General features: G+C 43.3%; 1 protein-coding gene across 6 annotated transcripts in view; it reads right to left on the bottom strand.

Annotated features, from left to right (window-relative positions):
* RSU1 (Ras suppressor protein 1) overlaps positions 1–22,705 on the bottom strand; it is a 171,420-nt gene that overhangs the window by 144,585 nt on the left and 4,130 nt on the right. For all 6 annotated transcript variants that reach the window (XR_003096461.1, XR_003096463.1, XR_003096462.1 and 3 more), the window contains exon 3: positions 3,177–3,227. Coding sequence is in view for 2 of the 6 variants with exons in the window: in XM_006034742.1 (XP_006034804.1) it covers positions 3,177–3,227 (51 nt within the window). In the remaining 4 variants the exon portion in view is untranslated. The remainder of the gene's footprint in view (positions 1–3,176; positions 3,228–22,705) is intronic.

Here is a 22,705-nt window from a genome sequence, read left to right as displayed (position 1 = left end):
GGATGCCTGCTGTGCTGTCCTGCTGCACCACTACCCCTCAGAAATGCCCTGGGGCCATGCTCATCATGCAAGGGGCTAGCAGCAACCCCTCAGACCCAGGGCTGCCTGCTGCAGTTGCTGCAGTGCCTCCTTGGGCTGAGCCAGCTGTATGTTCAGCCCCACCTTAGAGCAGGGCTAGGCCCTACACAGCCCCAGTACAGTGGGCAGAAGTGGTAAAGATGCAGCACACCCGGCGGAGGCCACCCCGCTGGGACCAGACCCCCCACTTATCCTGGAGCAAGCTGGGGAGGGCCCAGAGAGGAGGAGCCTTTCAGGTCCAGGCTACAGCAGCACAAGTGTGGTCAGAGATGCTGAGAGCCCATCGTCCTGCTTGGGTCCCACTACTCTTGGGGGTGGGGGAGCTGGCAGATCCACTGCAGGGCCAGGAGTCTTGCTGTTATGGCAGGAAGGCCCCACCCGACCCCTGAGGGGGGAAGGGAGGGCACAGCACCTCCTTCCCTCCCTGTAGTGGCTGGTTCCGGGCATAGGAAATGTCCATAACCCCACCTCCATCTGAAGCCCCAGCCCCTGAAGCCATGGCTCTGCAGCTAGGCAGAACCCCTACTGGCTCTGCTACACCTGCCACCCTCTGCCAGCAGCCCATGCAGGACTGGGTGCATTGTGACGACTAAGGGACCAGGGCCATTCCTGCCAGAGGTCACTAAACAGTAATATAATTGTCATTTAACCATATACATCCCTACCATAAACATATAAAAAAGATCATAGGTATGGTGAATTTTACTGACTTGGATACAATTGTACATCTTGCTCCCAACCCCTACTGGTATGTGAGCTATGGCAATCTGTGCTGCTCTGTCCCTCTTGGTTTTCAACAGAAGACCTCTGGCTAAGTCTGGGGTAGTTAGGTTGAGCTCTACAAAGGAGCAGCGCATTTAATTTCCCGGCCCCACCCTGCTCTTCACTAAAAGCAAAAGGTCTGCTCTCACTCCCAGAAGACATCAATTTCCCATTTCAACTCTCCTGGATAGCTTGGGACCTGCTTCAGGTTCAACATAGTAGGACAGACTAGGCCTCCAGCAGCCCAGTTATTCTCTGGGTGTTGTGTATCCATCACAGCAAACAGCAATTTAGTTGCTCATCACTGAGGAGAAAACTTTTACACATAAGTCAACAGTCACTGGACAGAGATCAGTCATCTTAGAAAGTGAAGTATCAGAGAAGATGCCTAGCACAAAAGAAGCATGGCGCCTACAGAATTTAACAGGGGTCCATAGTTATCTCACCTGTGTCAGTCAGCTTGAAATCAATTTTCCAAATTGCAATAAGAGATGGAAATTTCCTGGGGACCCACATGAAAAGCATGAAAAGAAGGGCAGGAGGATATGAAGAAATGATCAAAAAAGTCAAAGTCCAAACTACCAAAAGTTCTTAATAATTGTATGCTTTTACCAACTTTCACCTACCTTCTCACCCATTTCCTTCAAACACTTTAAGCAATAGTTGAAGGGTAAGATAAAGGACAAAATGAAAATGAATATTTTGAATGCAGATCTAGTAACTTAACAAAATCAATGTCATCTTTACTGCTGCTAATTCCTCTTTGCCCAAGAAGCCTCCCTTAAGCAAATTTTGATATTAAATAAATAATTCCCATGGAAGGTTTTGATTTTAGACTAGCCTGGAATTTGGTGACCTACGTAACTGAAAATGTGAGCTTCAGAAACACTGTCCAAACTTTCTAGAGTACCTCTACAGGGTAGCTTGACAGACTGGAACCTCATTTAAGTGTGAATTGTTGACATCTCCTATTTTTATACCTCCCCCTGCATGTTTCCTGCAAATTGTTTCTTCCTCAATTTTTCTCTCATCATGCTGCATCACACAATAGTTCCAATTTCCCTCCCTATTCCCCCACACAGCCAAAAAATATTACATATTGTATGAAGGAGGTCCACTAATGCACTAAAAGGCCCGACTGAGTACCACTAGAACAAAAAAGGAATAGCTTGGACTGGCAGGATGCCACAAGAATCCACCCCCAAGTTCTTCTGAAAGGCTCCCATGGCCAGCTAAATCAAAGACAATCGGAGCAGGATGGAAAAAGAGGCCTCACAGACACTCCCTCTCATTTTAACTGTCAATGAAGCAAAGCCTTTGTGAAATGAGAAAGCAGGCAAATCTGGGATCAACAGCCCTCCCACATGGATACTCTCCTCTGCCCCACAAGGAGCTCAAATAAGTACTTCCTCAGACTGGGAAGTTGATGAATTATTGTAATTATTTCCTGGAGTTGCTAAAACCTTAGTCCTTATACTAATTAAGGCAGTAGCATCTACACATTTGAAGGACCAGTTCTATGGGACAGATACAGAGAGATCTGGTCCCTACCTCGAGGGAGTTTTTTTGCATTAAACAATGCTGAAAAAGTTACTTCTTATTATTCCTTTCTTTGTTTTAACATCCATTCAGTTGTGTGGGTTTAAACACACATGCACAATCACTGGGGATTTCCCATTTAATTAATCTTGCTGAAGTTAAAATAATTAACACCAAAATCCAAAGCATTTTTTTTTTAACAATGAAACTTCTGGAAGCATGGGAAGTTTTGGAGTTAGGTGGAAGAAATAGCAATTACAGGGACTGAAGGTAAGACTACAGTCAAGAACTTCATCCAGCAAATGAGGAATGAAATAACAAGGAAGACAGCTAAGCTCTGAAGCTCATATCACATCACATTCCATCACATTCTCCATTTGCCTGCTACAATGAGACTACTTAGTTTCTCAACAGTTGGATCACAGGTGAATGGTGGGGGGGTACACTCCCCCCCCCCCCAAGATTGGCCCCCGACTGCACCGCTCAGGATGGGGCAGTTTTTTTGCTGTGTGGGCCGGAGGCATGTTGGGGTGGGGGCACTAAGGGACGGCACAGACGTATCAGAGTGGATATGGGGCTTTTGACACACCCCCGGGCCCCCCCGCCCCCGATTCTGGAGGTACCAGTCACTCCGAGTTGGATCATGCTTTCCCCTCTTTTCTCACAGGGGTGCAACTTAATTGATGCTAAACCACAACTATTCCCTCATGACATCTCTTGAACATTGTTGTTTGAGTCCAAGTAACAAAACTTAAGTAAATTAGACAATACTTATGATCATCAACCATGGAACTTACTTGTGAGCTTGTTGTGACTGAGAACCAGCTGTGTGATATGGGACACAGTAACTGTAAGGAAAAAAGAAAAAAAACAAACAACATTTAGAGAATGAAATGCCATAGCCACTTCTATCCAGGTTCAGTTTCAGGCAGACCAACATTCCCTCCCACCCCCCCACACCCCACATTCAGAGATGGACAGTTTAATGCAACAAATATGCACAAATGTGGCCACTCCCTGATACGAGATTGGAACCTGTACAATTTTCTGGAAACACAGCTTAAGATAGTAAGACATGTATGTCCCTTTCTCCTCTCCTCCCTCACTTTGCAAATCTCCTTCATAGGACAGCTTCAAATAAGCCCCAGTTCAGCTAAGAGTATTTAAAGGAAGATGTTTTGTTTGCAGGGGTTTTTTGGTTTTTGTTTTGGGTTTGTTTTTGCTTTGTTTTAAGATCAAAAGGTGAAGGCTATAGCTTTGCTGAAAAGAAAGTTGCATATTCCTCTCCATGCCACATCATGAGACTGTGATACTTTTAGCAGCTTCTTTTACTTTGTTTCAGAATGACAGTAAGACAACAACCTATCAGAACAGTGCACAACCTAGTCCTATGACTGAGGATTACTAGTCATGTTGTTCTTTTGATTGGCATTCAAAAGGATTCTGATCCTTTGCCCGGCAGAGATAGCTGACAGGAGAGAATGGTTGCAAACAGCATGGGAACTCTGCAAGGGAATTCCATGTTATTTGCTTCACATAATTCAAATGAACCGCATTTTGTAACTCTCCCTTGAGAAAAATTCAACAGAAGTATTAATGCCTGTAATCCCCAGGGAGTGCAAGAAATAGAAGATCTTCAGCAATTCATAACGCTACTGAAGTACTGAGGCAACATGGGTACAGTCCTAGACAAATAAAGTTAATGAGCCAGAGAGAAAGCTGTTTCCAACTAATTCATTGTCTACCACAATTAAAAAAAGCTACTTATCTTGAAAAGCATCATGCATGAACGTCTGCTTCCCTACAATACCTTCGCTATAGCTTTTTTCCTAGAATCACTAAATTGTTTCTGATTCGAGAAAACTTCCTTTCAAGCAAAGAGACGTATCAGGGCCTTGAAGAGTTTCCCAGACACTTATGAGACCCAGGAGTACAACTGTGAACCAGAACAAATCACTTACACCACAATCAGCCACAGAAACACTCCATCAGTTATAACAAAAGTTTCCTGAAAATTTCCTGGCTGATGGATAACAGATTGATGCATGTTTATTAATTTATATTATAGATCTTCTTAATAAGCTTCCTTCAATTTTTATTGCAATTATTCTTTTCATTCTGTGTTTTACCTTGCTATTGCTGTAGAACACTACACTTGGGATGGAACAATAAAATTCATCCAATACTCATAATTTTGACTACTACCCTCTTGGACAAAGATACGTTTGAGAAGAAGCCACCAGTGCGCACACCTTCACTTAACTGAGAAGAAATAAAAGGCTGCTAAAATCTTAGCAAGGTCCAGGGACTGACTATTAAGTTGTTGTTTGTATTGCTAGGGAGTTTCTAATGATTTTACAGAATCCATCCTGTGCATCATGGTCTTTACAGCTTAAATTTAGGTTAATTCACCCCAGAACCTCTTGTTTACTATGAGGGTATATCTTGAATATTACTGAGCCTTTCCTTAAAGCCTTCTATCCATTTGCAGTTTCTTCCTAACATCTCTCTCTCTGTCTAAGCTTAAATCCTCCTCCCAGTTGCCAGCTCTACTGACTTCACCTGCTGTTGTTTGAAGAAATCTGTGAACAACAACAGCTCTCAGAAACTAGCCTGTTTCCCATCAGTTCCATCACTGGCCAAAAACACTCAACAAATGTTACAAAGAAAAGCAGTGAAAACTAACAATGCTGGTCAGGCTTCACTATATTGCAGTCTGAGAAATCTGAAATTGCAGCCAAGACACTGAAATTGCATGCAGGCCCACGTGCACAGTACTGAGTAAGTTTATACTTCCAGTTAGTAAGGGCGAAACTGGGGAGTTTCCTCTTAGTGAAAGCTTAGGTTATAAAGGAGCTTATGTCCTTAACCCATGAATTCTCCTTCCTTTCTACTGCCAAGTGGACTTTTCAAGGCATGGTACAGCAGGAAGATGAAGAGATAGGAAGTACAACAGAAACCATGGAATTCTGCTCAAGAACTGGACCAACTTCACTAAGCTATTTCAGGATATGAAAAAAGGAAGGGTGGGGGAGGAAAAAAAAGAAAAGGAAGCCAGAGAAAGCCACCCTAGAACATTTTCAGAAGACAAAAAGTCTTGAAAAGTCTGTCTGGAGTAGCTTACAAGAAAAAACATGGGGCAGATAAATGTTGGATGGCTGTTTGCTGAACATCAGTATCAGTATCTAATAATCAATACAAAAAAGGCAGACATGAAAAGTATTCTCCATATGCAGCCCTACACTACATACAGCATGTCTAAATATTTCATGTTATCAAGCATTTAAAACTATATTAATATTTAATAGATTATACTTCTACACCATAGGTTTTGCTCTCAGGGACAGCTGTTTTAGAGCTGATTTGCAATACAAAAGAGTGTGCATTTCGTTACACTTTTACAGAAGAATGCACAGAAGATAAGCAGGGCTTCCATATAAAAGCCATAATGAAATATCTGTTCAGATGTCTCAGTAACAGTCAGACCCTAAAGTCCCTACATAATTCTTAGGTCTAACCAAACGGAACATAGAGAAAAGGGTTTGATTGCTAATATCACAATTAGACAGAGGAACCATTTTCTGCCCTCTGGCAATTTTATCCTCCACCAGTAGTATAGAAAAAGGGATACATCTACTGCAGGATAAGACAACCCTCGAGGCCCACTAGAGCCCAAGCTTGGACATCTTTTGAAAGTACTGTAAGACATTTCTGTATGGGCAAGCATTTGGCAATCAAAGCTGAGATATTGTTGGGGCTGGGGAAGCAGGGGGAAAGCCTCTGTTTTATGCTGATATTCAAGTTCTGTTTAAAGTTGTTTCATCATTTTCCTATTTTATAAGTATTCTGTTCTCCTAATGTGAACTGTTCTGAGCTTTTGTTGGGAAGCGCAGCATATAAATCAAACAAGCAAGCAAGCAAAATATGCATTTAAAATTTAAGCCATCAGTACAGAAAGAAATCCATGGTATTGGTTCAATTTCACTCATTTCTCTCCATTGTGATTTTAGTTGTCCCAATAATATTTTACTGACTGTTCCTTCAGACACACACCTCAATTCTTGATACTCATAGCAGGAGTTACTGTACCAGTATTGCCCCAGACATATACATACCAACACACATACTTCACTGTGACTTGCATCAGATTTTTTTAATACAGTACTGAAATTACACTGGGATCTGGAATACCTGCACTTATGTCCATCACAGGGTAATTGCAAGCAATAAATAGCTAGTCACTGAGGCTAGGGACAAAAATTGCATATAAACTGGTTTAACTAATCAGAAACTGATTTAAACCGGTAACAGAACAGAAGTTCAGTGCACATAAACCAGTTTCAAAATGGATGAAACTGGTTTAAGATAAACCTGGCTGAATGTAGTATCAGACTGAACTGATTTGGGTCAAATCAGGTTGTGGAACTTCTGTCCCAGCCCCCTTCCTGGTTCAAGTTAAAATCACAGTCCCCCAGCATGCTTTCCAGCCCTGAGCTGGGCTGTGCTGTCTGCTCCAGCAAAGAAGGTTGGGGGGATTGGGGGGGCAGGCAGGAAGAAGGCAGGGACTGCTCCCCCCCACACAAAACCCTGGCTGGGGTCTGGGCTGGGGAGGGGAGGGAGGAAGGGGTTAAATACCCCTTCCCCCACTCAAACTTACTGGCTGTGACTGTGGACTACAAATCCCAGAGGCACCTGGAAACAGGAAGGGGAACTGAAGTGATGAGCAAGCAACCCTGCAGTCCTGTTGCTGTAGTTCTGGACTGCAAATCCCAGAGACCTCAGGGGCAGCAGGAAGAGAAAGTGAATATACAGCCCATGCTGGCTACATGCCAGAGAGCCATGCTCTAGCACCCCGCTCCCCAGCTTCTGGCCTGAGCCACTGCAGGTATGTGGCTGTATTTCCTGAATCAAAAGTGAATACCTGTCCAGTTGTTTCTCAGTTTAATCTCTGCAGCTTAAAATACCCAGCAAAGACTGAATCAATTCAGCCTCAGGCTTTTTGACTATCTGTACTTAGCCTGAGAGTACTTAAAAGCATTCAAATAAACCATAACAAGTCTTGCTGTCTTGTTTTTCTTCCCCTCCTCCTGCCCACCTCCCCTCCTCAGGGAAACCGACCAGGAGACCACTTTACAAACATTAGGGCTGCTTACAGATGTTAAATAAAAACAAAACAAAAACAGTACTTTAAACTTGGAGCATTCCCGCGCCAAACCCAGCACATGCCCAGAAGAGACAGTGCATTAGCTGGACCTGGTTCACTGAACATCTGTATAGATCAGGCATTTTAGTAGGGCTCTTTTGTTGCTTCTATCTAATAGTGAACTGAATCAGCTATTTGATAAAAATGCCAAAAGCCCTGCTAAAGTGCCCAATCTATACAGAGGCTGTAGAACCGGGTTGCAGTAATGTGCTACTTCTTCTGGTAAAGCATGTGGGGTTTTTTTGTTTGTTCATTTGTTTTTAACATCTGCAAGCAGTCTAAAGGGCCCGGGTTGGTGCTATGCAGGCAGCGTGTGGGCAAGGGGCCCCAGTACATACATTCCAGCATGCTCTGCAAGCTCCCATGGCTGCAGAGAGCAGACAAATGCACAGGGCAGCAATCAGCCCACCCCCAAGGACCAGGACCAGACTCCCCAGGAACTCCTGTTCACTATTCCCCATCTCTCCCTCTTGTGAGACTTTGAAAGAGGAAATCCAGAGTGTTTCTCCCTCTTGCTAGTTGCAGGCATGTCAATGTCTATTTCATCAGCCTGAAATAGAACCGTAAAATGAGTCTGGTTCTGGTTCTTGGTGGTGTGAAGGTCTGGGTCACGTGCAGAGGACACAGCTGACTTGCTATCTTGCATCTCCCTGCAGCCTGAAGCTCAGCATAGGGCTAATGAAAGGGGCTGGGCTTTGCTGGCCCCAAGGCAGTCAGGAAAAGGGTTCTGCTCCAAGCTCAGGGCAGGATGGAGTACCACCTACATTGCAGTACTTCAGGACAAAAAAATTATGCTGGGGTCCTGGAGGAAGAGTAATTTTACACAAGTTTGTTCACCCAAGAGAAACTCTTCTAGGGGCCACTTCTACCTGGTTGGAGTTGGGTTAATTTTCTCACGGTAGCAAGCAGTCTGTATGCCTTCTGCCACTCACCATCCCAGGAGAAGAGTGGACAGACTCTGAGTTACCCTGAATTCTATCCAATGTGCCCGCTACATTTACATCAGCAAAAGCAGAGAATAGCTTTCCTTTTGGTTTAATGTCCAACTGACATTATGTATTCCAGGACATCCAATTTTGATAGAATGGATGATTGAGAACATTTCATATTATACGGATTCAACAGGTCTGGGAGGAAATCAAACTGGTGCTAGAAAGTTCATTCCTCAGCACATGAGGTAGTACACGCCTATTTCCTTTGTCCTCTCCACTGGCACCAAGAAAACTAAACATGGTACTTTATGCATCTACTCAGCCTCAGATTATCCAGAAAGCATTTTTCTTTAATCAGATGCATTTTCCATAATTTATTAGTCAGCTGGTGAATGCCGCAGAACATCTAAAACCTCAGCACAATGCCTCTCAATGTGAAGAGGACAGAAAAACCTCCAAGTTGCACTTCTGTTGTAAAGTTTCTTCTACTATAAATTCTCTAACGTGTTATAATGAGGACTAGTTGCCATGGCACGTGTAGTGATTTAGACTGCACGATAGGCATCTCTGAATATTGAGGATAACACAATAAAAGTCTATAAGAATGTTCTATAGATATTAAGCTACAAGCTTAAGGAAATGCTGATGCTACCATAGCCACAAGATGGCATAGTAGCTTCATTTTTTTGAAGTGTTGCCTGGCTTTAAGATGCAAGATAAGCAGACATGCAAAATATTATTTCCAAAGCAGCTGTACAGAAAAATCGACATGCAGAACTATTGGAAACTGCAGATTTTGTTGTTTTATCATTTTCAAAATCCTGGTTTTTGTAAACAGTATTTTTGCTCAAATAATATTTTTTTAAAATTAAAATGCCCCCATCTTTTCCTAAAATCTTTCAGTTATTTAAAAGAGACGTCAGAATTAAAGGTGAATAACTATCTGGCATGATAGAACAGTTACCTCAGCTCTATAAAAACAGAAGTGGAGTGCAAATCAGCCCATTAATGACTATGTTAATTTGTAGATCTCTTTAGAAATAGAAAGGCAGTCAGCCACACTATAAAATATGCAGTATGCAACTAAGTACTTTTAGAAGGATAACCCCAGGTAACCTGCCTGCTTAGTACCAGCTATTATGATCCCAAACTATTCCACATTTGCATTTTCACAGAGAAGCTTTTTACTAATTGGCTTCTTTTCTACATTGGAGAACTTATAACAGCTTTAAATTCTCCTTTGCCTGATGAAGGGCATGTAGGCACAAAAGCTTTCAAAGAACATTTTTTTGCACCTTTTTAGTTTGTCTAATAAAAGATATCACTTCTACTCAAAGAATTTTGTCAGCCTTTAGAAGGATAAAGAAGTCAACTCAGCTGAAAACAAAGTTAAGAGAACCTTAAGTTAAATTTAACAAGGATGTGGGTAGTTCCCTTTTTCCTTTCAGAAACCAATAATACTAGTAAATAAAAGTGAAGATCACAGGCTGAAGCATTATACCTAATTTGGTTATGACTTGCCTCTGCCTCCACTGTGCCAACTTACCTTTGCATATGTCCTAGTTGTTACTTTTGTGCGAGAAATTTTTTGAATGTAGACAATACATGGCTCTCACGGTTGTTTATTTTGAATGAATGTATTAAATCGCTATCAGCTGCTAATGCATGGGAAATGATTCCCTTTCATAAGTCATCTGAAAAGTAATACCAGAAAATACACTGGCAGATAGATAGCCTGTATAATTTAACAGGACTTTTGCTATTTTCTGGCTATGAATCAACAAGTAAAGAGACTACAACTTCTATACATGATCACTGTTACCACTAGCACTACCCCCAGGACCACAGATAATGCACACAAGTTTCATAGACTCATAGAAATTAAAGGCTGAAAGGGACTTTGAAATACCATCGAGTCCAACCCCTACTCTGGCCAGGAATATTGCTGGGATCAAATGATCACAGTAAGATGTCTGTCCAATTTCCTCTTGAAGACTTCCAAGGTTGGGGACTGTACCACCTCCTTAGGAAGTCCATTCCAGACTCTGGTCACCCTTACCGTAAAGAAGTTCTTCCTTACAGCCAACCTGAAACCATCCTCTAACAGTTTATGGCTGCTGTTCCTTGTCGTCCTCTGGGGCACACTAGTGAACTGTTTCTCCCAGCTCCCGATATTCACCCCTTACATACTTATAGACAGCCACCAAGTCCCCCAGAGTTTTCTCTTCCTAAGGCTGAGTAGTCCCAGAACCCCTTAGTCTTTCCTCATAAGGTTTGTCCTCCAAGCCTTTAATCATTCTTGTGGTCCTTCTCTGGACCCTTTCAAGATTCTCCACATCTTTTTTTGAAAGCCTGGCTCCCAGAACTGGCCACTGCAAGTGGGGTCTCACCAGTGCTAAGTAGAGAGGAAGTATCACTTCCTTAGCCCCGCTCATGATGCATCAGCTAATGCATCTCAGTATGCTATTACCTCTGCTGACTACAACGTTGTATTGGCAGCTCACGTTCATCCTGCGATCAACCATAATTCTGAGGTCCCTTTCAGCCATGCTGCTAGTTACTTCTCTCCAGATGAAGCACTCTGCACTTATCCTTAATGAACTCCATCCTGTTCCACTCTGCCCACCTTTCCAGCTGTCTGAGTTCACGTCAATCTGCATCCTATCCTCTAGCATGACCACTTTTCCCCGTAACTTAGTATCATCCTCAAACTTGGCCAGTGTGTTTTCCACATCCTCATCTAAATTGTTGATAAAGATGTTGAACAGTACAGAGCCAAGAACTGAACCCTGTGGGACACCACTGGACACCTCATGAAAAGTGTTTCTCATACCCACTTGAGGATACAGTTGCAAACTGAGTCTCTAGGTCCATATCCAGACTTGGGCTCACAACCTTGCCACCAGTAGCTCAACACACAAACCCCTGAGCCACACAACAAGTTTGAAAGATGTGAAAGCAGTAATGGAGGCAGACGTGTTTTGCCCAGAGCTATTCAAGACAGGTAAGTTTCATAATGAAAACAGAAAGAGTGGGCGTGTGCAAAGTTGGGATGGGGAGGGGACACATTTTTGCTTGCTCAAATTAACCTAATGTAATTACACAAAATAAGAATCAAAAAGTAAAACTGAAAAATAATTCAAGTTTCCTACAAGAAGCCAGGCAACACAAAGATAAATAAAATGTAATACACAGTACAACACCAAAAGACCTCATTGTGCTAGATGCTGTACACACTTACGAGATGCCCCAATCTGAACAGAGATGAGACAGACAGAGGAGGGGAGAAAGGAAACATTTTACAGACGGTCAATCCAGGCACAGAGAAACTTAGCCTATAGACAAAGGTACCTTTTAACTGTTTTAAACAAGTAAGGGGAGCTGCTACTGCTACTTGTGAACATGAATCAGCAACTTCATCTGGTTCCAGTCTGCCCAACTCTCGAGCCTGTCCAGGTCTGCCTGTATCTGCAACCTATCTTCTGGTGTGACCACACTGCTTCATAACTTGGTAAGCGAGCTTTTCACTCCCCCATCCAAATCATTGATAAAGATGTTGAAAAGCACTGGTCCAAGCTCAGGCCCCTGCAAGACACCACTGGCCACTTCACGCCAGGATGACACACATCTGTTCATGAGAACTCTCTGGGTCCTACCCTGAAGCCAGTTTTCCACCCACTGAACCATCGAGCAGCTGAGCCCACAATCTTCCCGTTTTCCCACAAGGATATCATAGGATACTAGATCAAAAGCCTTTTCGAAGTCTAGGTATAGAACATCTACCACATCTCCCGTGTCCAGGTGGTGAGATAAGAGTTGTCACCTCCGTCTATATCCCCAGTCCCTGATCCTACATTTGAATGTATGCCTAACTTTACTTGCTGCAATAGCTCTAGTACATATACAAATGTACCTTTGGGAAGAAAGAATTTTTAGGGGCTACAGCGCAGATTAATGGGATACTTAGTCACCTAATTCACATTGGAACTAATGAGATTGGTCACAAGTACTCATAAAAATTTGGCCTCATGCCTTTTGCCCAAAGTTTGAAAGGATGATTCAGAAACATCAAGCTGGGGACACAGCTAGCCTCTGTAACAGCATCGTTATTCTTACACTCCTTTTCTTTCTTGACATCTGACACATACTTGTCTCATCTTAAACCGCCAGAATCTCCAGGAAGGGTTTGACCCTAAACACATGTGCGACAGTACAGTGAACCCCAATCCTGACTGCAGTCTTTGGGCACTCTCTGGAACCAAACAGTAACAGTCTGAAGGTAGGAATGTCTCTTGCACAAGTGACACCTACAAGTGACACATACTTACTTTGATTGTTTCTTGCATCATTAAAGTCATAGAGAAGTAGGGTAGGAGGGCATCTCCAGAGGCCATCTTGTCCAACCCCTGCCTGACGCAGGATCCTCCCTTTGTAAACTATCCTATACAGTACATAAAACTCTACACAAGACTGCCATCAACCCTGGCAACACAGACATAACACCCTAACCTGCCAAAGATAAAGCTTAGCAACCTGCTTAGCAACCAGAGCTGCACCTCCTGCATGGAGGCACCGGTTTGCAGAGGGGCAGCGAGGGCCAGGGCCCATGACAGCTCCTCTGGTTTACAGAGGGGCACCACGGGCCAGAAGGAATCATGTGGTGGGCCATATCTGGCCTGTGGGACACATTTTGCCTGCCCCCTCTACCTGACACTGGTCAGGCCTCACTGGTCAGACCATGCCTCGGTACTCAACACTAGTCAGACCTCATCACCTCCCATGCCTTGCATCTAATGCTTCTACTGATGCATCCCAAAACTGCATTTGCCTTTTGTGCAGCTGCATCATACATCAAACCCATATGGAGTCTTTGATCTACCAAGACTCCCTAGACCTGTTTCATAGTGTTGCCATCCAGCCAGGTGTCACCCATTTTTTAATTTGTGTTTTTAATTATTCTTCCCAAGGTGTAGCACACCACATTTGTCAGCACTGAACTTCATCCTGTTACCTCCAGCCCAGCTTTCCAGTCTGTCAAGATCTTTCTGAATTGTGTTTCTGTCTTCTAATGTGTTCATGATCCTTCCCAGTTTTGTGCCATCCACAAATTTGCTCAAGAAGATTTCTGTGCCAGCATGCAAATCATTAATTGAACAGCACTGGGCCCAGAACAGACCCCTGTGGGACTCCACTCAAAGCCTCCTACTACTGACATGGACCTGAGGCTATTGAACCAGTTATCTATACCTTATAGTAATTTTGTCCAGCCCACATTTCTCCAATTTAAGAGTAGGTTGTACAAGACCTTGTCAAAAACACTGCTGAAGTCCAGATAGACTATATCCACAGCATTACCTTAATCCACCCAATTAGTTACTTGCTCAAAGAAGGAGATCAGGTTCGTCTGGCATGATTTGTTTTAAATAAATTCATACTGGCTGCTTGTAGTCAGCCTTTCCTCCTCCAGATGCTTGCAAATGGCTTTTCTCTGGAACCCTAAAGTACCTTGCAGCTGAATTTTTCTCTGAGTAATTTAAGGAAAACATTTCTTTTATGTATTTTTTTCTGAGGTTTAAACACTTTAAGTTTAAAGTGTACAAAAGTCAGAAAACTCAGGATGAAGAGTTTAATAGATAATCCTGTAAACTTGTATAAAAATTCTCATTTCTCCAGTTTGGGTCTTCCAACACAAAAGACAAACAAAATCACCACAACAAAATATGAAGGTATTTCTTTTTCCCTTTTTCTTCTCTAATCAGACAGTAGATGACTGATTGCCGCTCAGCATCCAGCAAATATGCAGACTCCAATAGTACTTCTGAGCTCACGGTAATTCTGGGCATCACTCAGAACAAAGCTTTTATTTTAACTTAGTTCCAAATAAGGAGAGGGGATAAGTGTAACAGCCAGAACCAGAGGGATTAATAAGCAATAAATATGTGCTTCTTGGAGGCATTTGGTATTTTGCCTAAACAGGTAATATTAATTAATATAAAGCTTGTAAGTTTGTAAACTGCAAATGTAACTTGTCTGTCATCAGCTTAACCAAAATGATAAATTAACTGTTCATGGAACTGACTGGGCCCCATAGGCAAAGCTGTAGCTGTGAGATTAGCTGGTCTAATGGTTTTTTGCTCAGGGTTCAGCCTTAGCGATAAAAACTGGATCTAACTGCTTGGCACACCCAACACATTCCAGGAAAACATATCCCAAGAAAGCATATTCAAATGAAGCCTAAAAGGGGTTAGGATTTAAGTGGAGCAATGTCAATTTCAAACCTAAAGCTGCTGCATCATAATTTGCTTATTGGATAAACCTGAGTCTGGGTAGTAACCTTTTATGATAATTTTAACACCTTTCAATCCCATAGGGTAACAGCTATACGGCAACATTGTGAGTGGCCCTGAGGCCAACAGATTAACATAAAACTAGGTATAAAAAGCACATGCATCAGGTAACCAGCAGGAAGGAGGGAACAGAACGGTCATTTCTGTTCCATGCTGGGACCCCAGACTCCTGGTGTGGGCGAGGATCAGATCCTGATCAAGGAACCTTCCCCGGTAATCCCTCTGGCAGCATCAATCATCGGGGACACCTGACTTCGCTAGAATCATTTGGCGCGCACCTGGCATCAAGGGACTATAGATAAGTTGCCAACCCATGTCTGTCTATTTGTTGTTTTGAACAGCCCAGTGTGGCTAATACCCTTGCAGTGCCCAGTTGGCTGCGACACATTGATCTATCTATCTGTTGTTATTATTTACTATTAGCTCTTTTATACTGCCTTATCTGCTTATCGCATTTATCTTTCTGTTAACTGTTGTGTGTGTGTAAGCTATAATAAAATTGCCTTTATTTCATTCCCAACTTTGCCTCCTCGATCCGAAACTGAATTGAACAGCCCAGTTGGCCTGTGATAAAATTGATACACTCACAGTGCCCAGCTGGCCTGTGACAGATAAGAAAAGCAAATAAAAAGAAACAATGCACTGACATGGTACACAGTGCTGAAACAACCACAATACGCTTTCTTCAGGAACTCATCACTTTCAGCCACATAAGGAATCGGACACCATCAATAGAAGGACTACCTTTGAGAAGAGCATTACTTAGAAATAAGCATTTCAGGCAGTAGATGCAGAACAGATGAGTTTACAGTAACAGTTGGGAATATCTTGGCTGCACTGGAAGGATATCAAGTTTCCCACTAGATGCTAAATACCGGAGCATTTTTACACATGCAAGCACCACAGCAACAGATGGTTTGAAAAGCACCCAGCACTGCAACACTTACAGTTGTATAAGCGGTGAAATGTGCGTCAGCGCTGCAAAAATGGCAGCAGCGCTTCTGAACTAAAACACATCATAGGTGCTTTATTTCAAAAGTGCACTGCCGCCATTTTCTGTGCACTGACATGCAGTTCACCACTTATGCAACTGCATGCTGCACAATGCAGTTCGCCTCAACTCACGTGTGGAGCAGACTCAATTAATTGAGTCGGATCTCCAACACATCACAGGACAGAAAAGCTTGTGTATAAATGCCCCAGAAGTTAACTGAGACGCACCTGAATTTAAACATGCAGCTTTTGGAGAAAGAGAACCGTAGAATTTGCAAAAAGCCACCGTTCTCCCTACTAAACAGAGCATCACTCCAGTCTCTCCCACCCAACAGAGGCTGGGAAGGAATATTGGGTCATTTATAGACATGCTTTGGGAGGCTGGGGGGGGATGCTTCTACTTAAAGAGCCCAACGTGTCACATGTATCAGCACCTGCAGCCTCTGCACGTGTAAAGGCTCCCTTCTCATTGTACCTTGATGCCAGATGCCAATGAAAATAACTTCTTTCCAAACTTAGCTTAATGCAAATTATTAAAAAGATATTTTAGTGACTTGAAAAAGTTATATTTTTTCCCAGAAAGCCAAAGTAACGGAAATGTACACAGTTGTGCTGAACCAAGATAAGATTTTTCACCCCAGGAGCAGCAATACAATGGAAATTAACTATGACAGCACAGACATTATAGCTCTTTTGCTGTGGTGTGTCAGTCACTGATGCAAAAGAATACAATCAAATGTTGTTCCAGTTTAAGTTGGGTCACTACAGTGTACTACACAGGATAATAAAAAAATTATTACTGGCATAACTGGAGAGATTTTAGACACAATTACTCATAAGGGCATCTCTCAAACACTGCATTTAATTACATAAATCTCAATAACATGGAAACACTCATAACTGAAACAAGTTAACATTTAAGAAATAAAAGGTTACTTTAATATTGCTGCTGCTTCATTTAACTCCAGTGTCTAATTTTGATATTCATTGCTGAGTAGCAAGGAGCCAGGGCCAAGCAGATGAGCTGGCTAGTGGAACAGAAATCTGTTGCATGGAATCTGGGTATGCTCAAGTACAGTAGAGCTATATTCAAATCAAATAATGAGTGACATTATAAGCATAGTTGGAATCCTAGACAAACCTTGTGGGACAGCGGAGAGAGGGATGAGGAAAGGTTGCACAGCAGTCTTACCCATGCCAGGAACTCCTAACAGTCCCTAGTTGAGATTGCTGCAGCCACCACCACATGATCTGCCCACTCCAGCTATTGCTCTTAAAACAGCAGTAGCAAGGGACTGTTTTGGAGATGCTGGCATGGGCTGCTCTTGCTGCCGGGGCATGGGCTCTGCAGGGTGTGGTGGTCGATTCTAGCACCCCTAGTAACCTGTCACCCAGGGCCAGTGCCTCTCACTCATCTCTAGTTACACTACTGCAAATAATATAGAGATAATCCTGATTCAGAAGCATCAACCAACATCACCTCCTGGTTCCAAAGGCCACCTGCCCCACACACTGGCAATAATCAAAGAATAAAGTTTTCTTCTCTGTTCAGCAGATCACTGCTTCTGCTCTGAAGCTTGTAAAACTAAAACACGACAGCATATCTTCTCAAGTCTAGACACTTGTGAACCCATTAAGAAAAACCTCTACAAAAAAAACTGTGGACTAGAACCAATAAATGACTAACTACTCACTACTATGCAAGTCTTCTTTTAGCTGATCAAGTCCAGAACTGCCAGTATATTTTAAGTACAACATCTAGGTGGCTGCCACTTATTTTCACTGACATTTTGCATTTTGGCTTTAACTCTCCCTAAGCACCTAGAGATGCACTTCTGTATACTAACAGAACTGCTTCAGTCTTCACAGATCCTCTCAGATTCCAGAAATTAGAGAGATTTGTGTGTTCAAGTTCCCTGAGGGGTCTGATCTACTAGGATCTAACAAGACTTACACAGGACTAGGGTCCATACAAAAAGCAGCTGTGACCATTTTCAGGTGGGAAAGTTAGGGACAAGTCACTTCTCTCTGTTAGCCAGGGATTAGAGCACTTCTCTCAAGAAGTAGGTGGCCTGAGTTTAATGCATTTTTCAGTTATCTCTACTTCACTCCATGAAGCTTTTCCACTGTATAAAAAAAGATACTAGATCAGAAAACAGGATTCCACAGCCAAGTGATTACACTACTCACTGGCAGAGGGGCAAAATTGGAAATCCAATTTTTGGTTCCTATTCCAAGGAGCCTTTCTATATTTTATCCAAGGACTGCCCTCGTATTAATCATCCAGCTACCAATCTTATCAGGTTTGTTCTTATGCTCTCTGGCCCAATGACTAATTCTCTTCTGCATAGCAGCATAGCTTCACTAGCGAGGGTGAACTACAAGAGAGTATGTTCCTGCTTCTCCCTTGCACTGCTTTAAATAAACAGTTATCCCTACTCAGTTCTTTAAGAGAACAACAGTAGGTGCCCACCTTCTGCAAAAGACTGGACTGCAAATCCCAGGTGCACAGAGGTACCTTAACAGTGCACGAAGTGTGGCCTCCCAGTTACCAGGTTACATAAATGCATATCGCCAGCATTTCTATTAGCCACTTTTCATTGTTCAGGATACTTTTTAAAGACACCTAACCTTTTACTTCCTTACAAACTGCACACAGGGCTCTGGATTTCGCACTGGGCATTTCAGGCACACAAATCCTCCATTTCAGGAGTGTCAAACGCATCTGGCTCCACCAGCGGTTCCCACTCTGGGAAGCATGCCACACAGAGCCCTCTCCAGTCCAGGAGCTAGGGTGAATGCTGCATGCAGTTGCAATCCAGTCAGGGCAGGAAATGTAAGCAGCATATCTGCCACTCTGGCCAGATGGCACCACACATGGTACCCACCCCAGCTTCTCTGGGATCTGCACCTCATGCAGTGTGGGTCCCAGACCAGCTGGCATGGCCACCAGATGAGGTATGCTGGGGGGACGGAATTGGTCCATGTGCTGTATCCAGCCCACAAACTGGCCACGCACCATGGGCACGCTCTGTGCTCCATGTGGGTTGGATCTGGACCACAGGCTAGATGTTTGACACTCAAATCCTGGATCTAAGCCTCTGTATATTGCCAGAAAAGACCTGCTGCAATACTTCATCAAGCCAAAAATTAATCTACTTCCTTGAAAAAACAAAAACAAAATTTTTAAAATCTCAGGACTAAATCTTAAGGCAGAAATATCCTTACTTGCAGAACTTTCCCAAACTTACCACAGTGTGCATTACAGGCTGCTCTGGCAACAAGAAAGAGGCTTAAAGCCTTGCTTTTCACGTAGCACGTGCTTTAGCAATACTATCCAATTAACCAAATTAACACAACTGAAGCTGAAATCTGATGGCTGCCTAATAATCTGCTTAAGCATAAGCCAACAAATAACTTGAATTTCTCTGACATTATTAAGCAATATGATAATTTCTGATGGGATAATTTAATGGTTCATGTAAAATACTCCTACGGGGAAGTCTCTGCCTTGGTAATGTCAAATGATGAAAAAACAAGCGCCTGTTCCATCATATCCAAATTAATTATGATATAATTAGCAGATAACCTACAGTCTAACTGTCTCAAAAGATTCGGCAGATAGATCTTTAGTTTACAACTCAGCCTTGGTTGCTTTCGATTAGTTTCATGACAAGTTGAAACAATTAGTAATTTATGTTAATTTAGAAAAAACATTGTACAAGAAAATTCGAAAAAATGTCTCAGTGGATTGTGTGGTCTTTTCTAGCCCTTTAGTCCTCCATTCCAGGATTACGGCTTTCACGAGCCACATCAAAAGTAAGTACAAAGGGAACTTTGACAAGGCCGTTCAATTTACTAAATGCCAAAAAATGCATTTGAGGCCTATTAGTTATGGCCCCATCCATTACACTTTAGGGTATTAGAAATACTCCATGTCAATGAGCACTGAAAGTTTTTAATCTAGATTAAGAAATATACCTGGGGAGACCATTCAGAGACCTCATTCAAGAGATAAAACAGTTTTAGCAAGAAGATCGATACACTCTGTAAAAATGTATCTGCATAATTATGATTCAAGTTCTATGGCCACAGCTTGTTGCCACAGATGACATGTGGAATTTGATACCAACAATCTACTGTCCAGAGTACTTGGGATTAGAAAATGTTTCTTGAATGAAAGGTTTATTGTCTATCTGTCCACCCACATTCTCTTGTATACATAAGCAAAATAAATAACATTCCATTAATGTTGCACCTGATACAACAGCTAAGATCAAGTGTCTATATGCTACAGCATAACGATTTTTCAATTCCCCAGGCAGGCATGCAGTTAAAGCCTTACTAATGGTACAGGGGGAGCCTGGGATCAGGCTCAATTAGCAAGTAGCAAGCTCCCATGGCTGGGAGCCCAGATGAGCCATCAAGACTCCCAGCCTTGGAGGGAGGCAGGGGGGCACATAGTGCTAGGAGCCCTAGACTGGCCACAATGTTCAATTAATGGCATGATAGGAACCAGCCATGAAGTTATTACAAATAATTTGTGTAACAACTTTGTAGCTTATTCCTTATTTTATAATGCCCTTACCATATTTAATCGAATACAAGAGGAGTTTTTTTTCTTCAGTCAGTATAAGTGAAAAAAGCACCTCGTCTTATACCCGCATACAAGGAAATCTTACTAAACACATTGTCTACCATAAAACTGCTGCCAAAAGCAACCTATGTTCAGTAATGTGAGACATCTATGATGTTGATTAAAGGCAGCCAAGACAGAGCATGACTTTAAAACACATGGCGCTACTGGGCAAACATAGTGATAAGAACTGACCACAGACATAAGTTAAAGCAACCCATCTGAATAAGAAATATGGTAGTGCCCATTGGGCAGTCTCCCTCAGTACTGAGTCTTTTCAAAGTCACAGTGAGCCACTACACTGCATATATTTCAATCTCCTCTCCACTCCCACAGCTGAGCTGTGCTTTTCTCATTTCCCATTATTCCTGTTTCTTCAGCAGACTTTAAAGCCTGGCAAACATCACCAAATGGAGCCCCAAACAGTTCACCCAGAATCCCTGTTGCCCCTTCTCAGTTTTTCACATATGGAGAGAGAGGCCACACTAATCATGAGCTGAAGCAGGATCAGGCTGCCCTGTCTCTCATCTCATCTGCATATACATTTTTGGAGCATCCCAGGACTCATGACAAGAATGCCCAGTTCCAGTCATGACTGAGGGACTAATTAGCACATGGATTCTTTTTTGGGGCAGGGGTGCATTTGGAGCACGCACACACACACACACACACACACACTGAACAGTGCTAAGCTGTGGGGTCACCATGTCTTGAGATCCTGTTGACTCTGGTGGGTCGCAACCAAATTAACTATATGGTAAAACCATGAGTCTTTTGGTTTTGGACTAATACCACACATGTGGCCATATGGCTGAGGGCAAGCGAAATTCGGGGGCATGCAAGCCCCAAGCCTCTGGGCTTGGACCTGCACACAGGATGCTCGTCAAAGGATTTGGAAGCATCTGAAACTCCAGGCGGGGGCGAAGGATGCGTGTGGGTAGCAGCGCCATGTATGGGTCTCAAATGACTCGCAAGGATTTGGAATTGATTTGGCTGATTTGACTCGAGTGTCGCAGGGCACTAAGGTGCCTGCTCCTTTAAGGGCTGAAACTGCTAAGGAGACAGCCCTAGCAGCCAGTCAGGAACCCCTGAGCTTCAAGTTACCATTGCAGCAGGTAGCCCACACCTGCAGGCAGTCAGCAGGGCCTGGGGCATATATAAACCCCAGGGCTGGGACCAGAGGGTCAGTTCTCTGCCAGCAGCTAAGGGGGAAGGTGCTCTCCTAGCGGAACCTAAGTGAAGAGGCTTGATAACCCATCTCCTGCTTCTGATAAGTTTAAGGGACTTCAGGAGCTCACCAGATCCTGGCCTACAAGGCATGTTGTGCTGGAGGAAGGGCGACTCATTTAAAGGGACAGAGCACACCCTGAGCTGCTTGCATTATGTTATAACCCAGGGGCTTGTATTTTGATTTCTGTTTGCAAACTGGAGGATCGGGTTGAGGCTATTGGGGAAGGAGGTGGCCTCCTTGGGGGCCCATGACAGTGCGTGGACCCCAGCGTTAGTGTGGGTGCAGTATCTGGGGTGCATGGACCCCAGTGCCAATGTGGGTGCAGAGAGAGAGAGAGGCAGGGCTGCGGAGAGCCCAGTGACGACCAGAGGCCAAGTCAAACTACGGCCTCGGCGGGACACTGTGTGAATACCATCTGCGAGACTTGGGGCATGGTAAAGGGGTGGCTTGGAGCCATGCATCTAGCCCATAAGGCTGAAGGTGCCCCGAGAGGCAACCATTTTTATGCAGGACCGAAAAGGGGTCCAAGAACCCGCGGGGTCCAGCAAGACCGTGCCAAACGTAAACTTGAGGGCAGCCTCCCTATTCATAATTATTACCAACAAGATGTGGCGGGTGAGAAAGAGGGTGTTCATTGGGCCAAATTGGCAGTCAAGGGGCCCTAGGGGCCCCACAGTCATCCCTGGGGACCCCATCCTGTGACACTGAGACATGAAAAATTTTCCATAACACCCCCCCCCCCCCAAGAGCAAAGAAACAGTTTTGTCATATATATTAAGTAGGTGCCGAAATGCTGCTGAAAAATGTGTTTATGGAATACCTGTGCTAAAACTTGCAGCAGTTTCAAAACAAGTAACATACATCAATTCTAGATGAACCAAGTCAATCGGTACAATATGCAAGTAACTACAGCTTTATGTCATTTCAAGGTCAGCATTTCAAATTTGCTCTTCACTTTCACCTGCTCAGGAAAAAAAACAGGGT

The sequence above is a fragment of the Alligator sinensis genome, unplaced genomic scaffold, assembly GCF_000455745.1.
Source record: "Alligator sinensis unplaced genomic scaffold, ASM45574v1 scaffold623_1, whole genome shotgun sequence".
Classification (NCBI taxonomy): domain Eukaryota; kingdom Metazoa; phylum Chordata; order Crocodylia; family Alligatoridae; genus Alligator; species Alligator sinensis.
The sequence above is the reverse complement of the archived record's forward strand: the minus strand, read 5'-3'. Positions and strand labels throughout refer to the sequence as shown.